The sequence below is a fragment of the Geospiza fortis genome, unplaced genomic scaffold, assembly GCF_000277835.1.
Source record: "Geospiza fortis unplaced genomic scaffold, GeoFor_1.0 scaffold546, whole genome shotgun sequence".
NCBI classification, from domain to species: Eukaryota; Metazoa; Chordata; class Aves; order Passeriformes; family Thraupidae; genus Geospiza; species Geospiza fortis.
In genome coordinates, this window is record NW_005054612.1 from 410,017 (window position 1) to 418,739 (window position 8,723).

An 8,723-nucleotide genomic window follows, 5' to 3' on the forward strand; every position below is an offset into this window, starting at 1 on the left:
CTCCAGCAGACGGTCCTTGGCTCCTCCAGGAGCCGCTCTGTTCTCGCTGGATTCCTCCCGCTCCCGCCCCATGTCCACGACCACCTCATCGTGTGGCACCGGGGGCTCGTGGCGATGGGCCTCCCCCACGGGCACAGCAATCCCTGGGGGACAGGCAGGGTCAGAGCAGCAGGTTCCCAGTACACCCAGTACACCCAGCACACCCAGCTCCATGCTGCCCTTGTCCAGCCCTGCCTTCTCTCCCTCATCTGGAGGCCACGTTCCCAACAAGCCTCCTGAGCATCAAACACTAAATCAATCCACCAATAGCACCACGGAGGTGCACAGAGGGGAGGGTAAGGAGGAGAGGTCAGGATCTCTGTCTAGAGTCCCACAACACACACACACCCCCAGCTCCCAGTCCAGCTCCCTTTCCCAGGATCACCTTTACCTTGATCAGGACGGTCCAGCTGCACTTTCTCTTCCACCTTTCCTCTCTCCTCCTCCCTCTTGGGCACCTGCACGGGCACCTTGATCTGTGGCTGCTCCATCTCTTCCTTCTCCTCAGGCACCTTGGGTTTATCACGGTCATCCTCGGGCTCCTCCACCACCGGGTTCTGCTCTGCAAACACAGGATGGGGACAGGGATGAGGTGTGGGAGCTGGGAATTGCTGTGTCTGTCCCAGTCCCCTTCACCCACCCAGCCCAGCCGCTGATTTCCCTCCAGCCTCAGCACGGTGGGGCTGGGGGAGGTTTTGTTGGGGGGTCGCCTGGTTGTGTTCTCTGTTGTGGGTTTTTATGGAGCTGCTGGAAGGGAAGCGTGGCAGAGATGGAGCAGGGATGGAGAGGAGACAGAGAGGGGATGGAGCAGGGATGGAGCATGGATGGATAAGGGATGGAGCATGGATGGAGAGGGGATGGAGCAGGGATGGAGAGGGGATGGAGCAGGGATGGAGAGGGGATGGAGAGGGGATGGAGCGGGGATGGAGCAGGGATGGAGCAGGGATGGAGCATGGTGGATGGAGCGATGGAGCATGGATGGAGCCGGCTGCTGCTGCGAGGCAGTGCCACCAGATGTCAGCATCCCCCCGGCTCCCTGCCCCAGACCCCCGGCTCCGGGAGAGCCCAAGCTGGAATCCAGACCCGGATCCCCCAGCACTGGAAGAGGCAGAGCTGCGATCCAGCCCCCGAACCTCCCAACACCAGAACCTGAGCTGGGCTCCAGCCCAGCTCCCACCCCCCCGCTGCTGTTTGCTGTGAAACGCCTTAAAACCTTCTTTATTTTGATTTTTCACCCCTTTTAGCGCTAGAGTGTTCCCACAGCCCTTCAGATGCCTCTCAGAGGAGGGGTGGGGAGGTTTCCTTTTCCCGCAAAAGTTTTGAGGAGGGGAATTAAACAACAGGCATTAATTAGGGGAAACTCCTGAGGGAGAAGGGGGAGGTTCCCCCCACCTTGCCCTCAGAGACAGAATGTTTTTGGAAGACACATCCCAGTCAAACCAGTCACTGTGTTCAGCACTGGTATGACCAGCATATTCCACATGGAATCTTATGCACATTCCATGGGATGGGAAGGATCCCTTCCACCCCCAGCATGGCAGAAAACCCACACAGGGAGTGAACTCTTCCTTTGGAGAGCAGCAGAGAAGGAAATCGAATTGTTTCCCAGCAGTGAAGTTGTTCTGCAGATTTTTTTCCATCCAACAAACTCTTAAAAAAAAATCTATCTTCTCTAACAAAAAAAAAAATTCCCAACCCTTTCCCCCTTCGCCCTCCCCCGTGTGATTTCCTTTGGGGAATTAATTCTATAAACATCTTTCCATTTTCTCCTCCCCCTCCGCAGGGCTGGTGCGATTTATTACGAGATGAACTCATGGGAAAGAAGGGATTGCCACAACTTCAGCTGCGTGGGCCTTGCCTGAGCTGGGGAGGGGGGGAAACAACAAAAATTCACAAAAAATTAAGTACAAACTCCTGGCCCAGAGGGATCTGTGCCAGCAGGACCTTGAGCCTCTCCAGAAACGCGGAGTCCAGCCCGAGCTCCACACCCAGAGGAGGGACGTGTGCAGGGCTGGCCGGCTTTCCACGTTCCTTCACTTGGGAGGGGAAAAGGACTCGGATTTTCTGAGAAATTCGAGTCTAGTACCCAAGGGTCCCCCTCTCCATTGAGGGACTTCCCAGGGTTCAGCAAGTCAGGGCAGGACACTCCTCCTTTTCAGGAAAAACTGGGCTGCAGGAACCGGTGCCCAGCCCTGGCCAGGGGCCCTGGGAAGCGGGAGGCCGAGGCCGGGGAGGGGAGCTCGGCACGGCTGCGGATGTTCCCAGCTCAATCCTGGCCCCAACGCAAGAAATTATTTACTCTGTTGGAGGAAAGTTTCTTGTTAATTGGTTCGTGGAGGCGGGAGATGGCTCCGGTCGGAGAAGAGCGGAGGATCCAGAGAACCCCAGCGCAGGCAGGGCTGCTCCCACAGCGGATGGGAGCGACGAGCTGAGCAGTGAGATGATGTTCAAGGGGAAATAAAAAGGAAGAGAGGGGGAAATAAAAAGGAAGGAGGGGGAAATAAGAAGGAAGAAGGGGGAAATAAGAAGAAAGAGAGGAGGAAATAAAAAGGAATGAGAGGGAAATAAGGAGGAGATAAGAAGGAAGGACGGGGAAATAAAAAGGAATGAGAGGGAAATAAGAAGGAAGGAGGGGGAAATAACAGAGGAGGAAATAAGAAGGAAGGAGGGGGAAATAAGAAGGAAGAGAGAAGAGAAATAAGAAGGAAGAGGGAAGGAAAGAAGAAGGAAGGAGGGGGAAATAAGGAGGAAATAGGAAGGAAGGATGGGGAAATAAAAAGGAATGAGGGGAAAATAAGAAGGAAGGAGGGGGAAATAAAAAGGAATGAGAGGGAAATAAGAAGGAAGGAGGGGGAAATAAGAGAGGAGGAAATAAGAAGGAAGGCAGGGGAAGCTTTCCTTGCCAGCAGGAAGCAGAGGAGTTAAACACAGCAGTTCCCCTGCCCAGAGCAGCAGGTGAACCCCCCGCAGGCCCAGGGCAGCCCGAGGGGCCGGGGGAGGCCCTGCTCTGCTCCAGGAGTGTCCCTGGCAGCTTCCATCATAAATCAGGCAGAGGCACGTTCCCCGCTCTGCAAACAATGCAGGAAAAGCCCAAAACACAAACAAAACACAAACCCAAAAGTCTCCACGCCGCAATAAGGCCAAGCTGCCTCGAAGCCATCATTTGCTCAGCGGGAGACAAAATTAAGTTCATCATCAGGGCGTGAATTAACAACCTCTCAGGCTGCCTGGAAATCCAGCCGGGGCTCCGGCTGCTTTGCAGGGAAGAGTTTTGCTGGGGCTCTGCCTCTCTTCTTGCCCTCCAGGTCCCTTTGGAGCGTCTTCCAGTAACGCTGCGCCTCGTCGTGTTTTATGAGCGGCCTTGGACATTACAGGCAAGGCCTGAGAGGCTGTAAAAGCTTTTTGGCTCCCAAGGAGAGGCCGGGGTGTGAGGCAGCACCGAGAGGCTTCGCCCTGACCCCCCAGCTCTCCGGCAGCTCTGCTCACACGAGGGGAAGCCGGGGCGTCCTGCAGCTGATTTGTGTGTGTGCGTGCCTGGGTGTGTTGTGGTTTGGCAACAGCCTCTCCAGGCTGCCATAAAATTTCATGATTAGCAACCTAAAAGCTTCCCTTCTCCCCCTGCTCCTGGTTCGGATCGTTGCAATGGTCCCAGGCAGGCACTAAATCCCTCCTCACGCGTCCCCAGCCGCGCGGAGCTGAAATGTGCTTCCACAGCCCCTGCCCTGGGCAGAGGCAGCGGGATGGGCCCTGCTGTGCTCGCCCCCAGTCCAGAGCGAGCCGTAGGGACAGCACAAGGAGCTCTGGGACACTCCCCCCACTCCAGGGTGTCACCCCAGGGCTGACCAGGGACACAAGGTTCAGGACCTGCTTGTGCCAGTGCAGCTCCAGCTCTGCTGAAATTCCTTCATTGCATGATATGGAGCAAGATCCAGGAGCCTGTGCCAAGGCAAACGGAGCTCAACAAGCAGGGCAGAGGGCTGGGGGCACACACTGCCCTGGGATGTGCCAAGCACCAGGAGCAGGGCAGGGCCAGGCCCTCCCCGGGGAGCCCCCGGCCCAGCTGCGCCTCCAGGAGCCCTCCCTCCCTCCCCCCGAAACGGGTCCAGATTTCACAAGGTTATGGAATGGCATCCCTGAAATTAGTTCACAGTTGTCTCCTGACGCACCAGCAGTAAAAACCAACCCAAATTACCAGAGGCTGCTGGTTCCTTTTCTGTGTCACAGGCACTATTAAAAGCTCGCTTGCACAAAGCACCAGGGAGAGCCGTGGCGGAGCCAAGCTGTTCCTGCAGGATGCAGGAGCCACGTTCCACACATCTCCGGGGCTGCTCCGGCGGGGAATGCCGCCAGGGACCCGGCCTGCCGCGGGCAGCTCGCTTCTGGGGGGCAAAGCACACGGATGGAGGGCGCAGGGATGCTACAACACAACCCCGAATTTTACCCCAGTTCAAGTAACAGAGCCCACCCCATGCCCCAGGACAGCGGGATGGCCGGAGCACGGTGCCCGGCACACCGGGAAAAGGGCTCTTGCACAAGGAGCCTGCATCAGGGCTTTGTTACCCAACATTGCACAACAGCAGGGAGAAGATGAAGCAGCAACAATCAAGTAAGGAGCTGAAAAATATTACAAAATCTTAATCCCCCCCGAGACCCTCGAGGGTGCTTTAAATACGGAGAGAAATTGCCTAATTAGCTTTTTTTTTTTTTTTTTTTAATGGATAATTGCCTTCCTGAGCTTTCAGAGGCAGCTTAGCAACCTTTTAACAGAGGCACAGCCGCGGCAGGACGGGCCTGGAAGGGGTTTTATCCCTTTCCCGAAGAGCTGCTGACAGTAAAACCTCCAGCACCACAGGCTGGGGCTGTAATGGGCACTTGGGTGTCGTTAGGAAAAACACGATTCCGAGGCCGCTGGTCAATACGTGTTCACATAAAAGGCCAATGTTCTAATATTCATAATCCCCGGGCCCACGGGGCAGGGCTTTAATGAAAGTCTCTCCAGTTCTGGGCTCCACAACATCAAAGAGGCCAATAAAACTCCTCTCACACGCTGACAGGCGGGAGGCAGACGGGGAAGGCAGCGCTGGGGGAAGGCCCTGCGGTTTGCCTTGGATGGGGCAGCACGGGAAAGGGCACGGAGCAAGCCTGTGCCCAGGGAAGGGGCTGAGCACCCTCTGACCCGGAGGCACAGATGCACCTTGTGCCTGGAAGGAGGGGTCTGGAAGAACTCTTCAGCCAGGAAAAGGGCTGGGAGCAGCACCCTGCGGCCAGGGAAGGGGCACCCTGTGCCCTGGGGAAGGGGCTGAGCAGCCCGCAGGGGGGAAGCCGTGGGATCCTGCTCAGCCCCGGGTATGGAATTCGGCCCATCCGGAGGGCACCCAGGTGCCGGGGGTGGCCCAGCCCCGCATCCTGCGGCCCTGCAAGGACAGGATGCAGCTGCTGCGGCGCGTTCCAGGCGGCAGCTCCTGCTCTGCAAAACAAGGCGGGTGAGGACGAGGGGGAGCCGCGGCGGGGGATGAAGGGCACCATTTAACGCCTCTCATTGCTAGTCAAGCCGACATCCTGCAGAGGCACAGGGAGGCACAGATCCAAGGAATCGCAGTGCCGGCTCTCCTGGGGCAGCCCCACGTCCACCCTGCAGGTCCTTGTCCCCCTTCTCCCTCCTCTTCCTCCTCCCTGGAGAGGGAGCCCCCACTGGCAAAGGGACCTCAGGGGACAGCTGAGCTTTCCCTCGGAACTGCAGGGCTCCTCCCTGGGAAGTTTATGAGCCGGGAGCACTGAACCCGCCTTCCTCCCGGGTGGGATTATTTAATCCAGCATCACTCAGAGCTGCTGCCGGCGGGCCCCGGCATCGCTCGGGCGATCAGAGCCTGGCATCCCGCTCCACCGCCCCGGCTCACGCCGAGAAGGGGAGAAGATTCAGCAAACTCCTGCAGACACCGTGTTTGATGGGATTTTTTATTTTCCCAGTCAGAACACGTGTCATTAGCGATTCCTCCTGAAAGGAGCAGCTGTTCTTTGGCCATTACTGCTCCAAAATTAACCAAGACGGAAGAATTCAATCGCATCCCTCCTCCAGGCCCTGCTGAGGGCTCCATTAAGGGATTGGGAGCATCTTTTGCTCGGAGTTCACCGGCATCCGCGTGCCTGGGAAGGCACACACGGCCTTGAGTAAGCCACGAGTAAGCCACAAGTAAACTCCACCACGGAGCAACCCCAGAGTGAATGTTATCGGCAGCAGCACCGGTGTGGGAGACGCTCCAAGCTGCCGGGCAGGAACCCAGCCAAGAACCAGGAGGGAGGATAATCTCCACAAGCGCCAGCCCCTTTCTCCCTTCCGCTCTCAATCTCTGCGAGGATATTTCAAGGCCTCCAAAGAACAAAAAAAAAAAGAAACCCCACAGGAGCAGAAGGAAACAAAAGTGCAGCGAAGGAACAGGACGCGGCGGGGCCGAGGGGCAGCGCGGGGTCAGGCGGCACCTGCGCGCCACGGCCTCGCTCCGGAGCAGCTGGGAAAGGGAGGAGCGGCCGTAATTCCATCAGCAGCCCCAGCAAACAAATAATAAATAACAAGAACCGGTAAACAAAGCTGAGGCATAATCACAGGCTTTGTCAGAGAGAAAGCTGAGGCCAAATTTATACCCTCGGCACCAAAAAAAGAGGCAGCTCCCATAAATTTCCCTTCCTTCGAGGGTGATGGATGGATGGTCCTTGGGCTGGCACAGGGGGAGAACAGTCCCGTGGGCCAGGTGGGCACTGTGCTCATCCCAAACAGGGATCCCTGCTCTGTCCCTCCAGGGGATCCCAAGCCTGGACCATGCCTTTTCCTTCCCAAAAGAACAACTCCCACAATGGACCACTGGAGGTCACAGCGGCTTTTCCAGCAGACAAAAGTGCAGCTTTGCTTGGGAAAAGGCCCCAGGAAGCTGGGAAGATGCACAGAGCTGCCTGAAATTACCCTGCTTCCACCTTCTTTTTAAGAGGTGGCCTGGGAACAGGGCTGGGAAACCCAACTCCAGCAAGCACATACCTGGAAGTTTGACTGAATCCTGGCCAATTCTGCTCTCCTCTCTGTCCAGGTGCTCCAAGCCCACTGCTTCTGTCCTCACAGGGGTGTCCTCGGTGGCAGACAGGGTGGTGTAGGTGCTGATCACCAGCATGCCCAGCCCAATCCACAGGATAATCTGCACAGAGGGACAGAGGGACAGTGAGCACAGGAAATCCAAGGGGACTGCTCCCCACAGCATTCCCACAGTGCCTGCACAGAATTCCAAGCTCAGCACGGTGACATGTGCTAGGGAGAGAAGAGAAATGTCAGAGAGAAACAGGAAAACCAGTTGCTCCTGGCTGAGGTTCATTTTTGGGTGTAGAGCCATGGGAATGGAAGCTGTTGGAATGGAAGCTGTTGGAATGGAAGCTGTTGGAATGGAAGCTGTTTCAGAGGCTGGAAGCTGTTGGAAAGGCTTTGGAAGGGCTCAAAAGTGAGTGAAGTGAGTGGGCAGGACCCAGGGATAGGAAAATGCATGTGGCAGACAAGTCCTACTGCAAAGACTCATTTCCTGGTACTCCCAGCATGAGAACTCCATGAAATCAGGTCTGGCTGAGCACAGAGGAGCCTGGCCTGGTTACAGCCCCAAACCATTCCAGGGAGCTGCTTAAAAATCCTTGGTTTTGAAAGCAAGGGTAACATGTCCACACACAGGCCCTGCTCCCAAGGCTCAAGAAGCTGCTGAGAAATGACTCCCTGATTCCCAGAAAGCTAGGATCAAACAGGGTAAAAATAGAAGGGTGGAATCTGGATCCCATGGAGGGAAGGGCTCTTGGAATTTCTCTACCTCAAAAAGGAGAAAGTGATGAGCAGCAAAGGAATTTTTACAGCTTGTTATGTGATGACAAATTGATCTGAAAGGATCTAATTCCACATGAGTCATAGGAAGTGTTGGATGGCACTCGGACAACCTGGTCTAGTGGAAGATGTCCCTGCCCATGGCAGGAGGTGGAACTGGATGAGCTTTAAGGCCCCTCCCAGCCCAAACCACTGCATGATTCCATGACTCCCAATCCTCACTGCGCAGATTTACATCCCAATTCACAAAAAGCACAACAAAAAGATGCTTCTCAGTGCGGGGAAAACCAAGAACGGCCACAGGGAGCACTTCACCGCTGGAAGCTGCCAGAAAACTGCAAATCAAGGGGAGAGGTGAAACTGGAAGGAGGAATTAAAACATTGGCACTTCCAGAGGGGGAGGAGGGGCCGGTGCTTTCCTCACCCACTGGGGGAGGTCACCCAGAGAGAGGGAGCAGCGTGGTCAGAGCCGGGCTCAGGGGAGCCCGGAGGGCCCGTTCCCAGCACGCCCCGCAGACAGCCCGACGCCTTCGGAAGGAAAAGGCTGGCGGGACGTGGAGCAGCTCTGCATCAGGGGCAGCGTGGCCAGGGAGCAGAGGCCAGACCTTAGAGCTGCTGCAGAGGAAACAGGAGCAGAATGTGCTGCCTGCCTTGCCCGGGGTGCACAAAGAGCAGATATCCTGCCATCCACCCCCCCAGCCCCGGGCAAACGCCGAGTCAGCAGGTCCTGCACTGCTGCCCTGGGCTGAGCTGCTCCACTTCCTCCCCTCCTACAATCCACAGCCCCGGCACAAATGCATTTTGTGCCTGGGAGGTTGTTCTGGCACCTTCCAGAAACAAC

At 56.5% G+C, this 8,723-nt stretch overlaps 1 protein-coding gene across 1 annotated transcript in view; it reads right to left on the reverse strand.

Moving 5' to 3' along the window:
• Window positions 1-8,723, reverse strand: part of SLC38A10 (solute carrier family 38 member 10) — a 28,437-nt gene that overhangs the window by 3,139 nt on the left and 16,575 nt on the right. Inside the window, exons 11-13 of the mRNA XM_031064667.1 lie at window positions 7,067-7,220; window positions 431-601; window positions 1-143 (exon numbers count right to left, since the gene is read on the reverse strand). The exon at window positions 1-143 is cut by the window's left edge and continues 307 nt beyond it. Of these exons, the coding sequence (XP_030920527.1) occupies window positions 1-143; window positions 431-601; window positions 7,067-7,220 (468 nt within the window). The remainder of the gene's footprint in view (window positions 144-430; window positions 602-7,066; window positions 7,221-8,723) is intronic.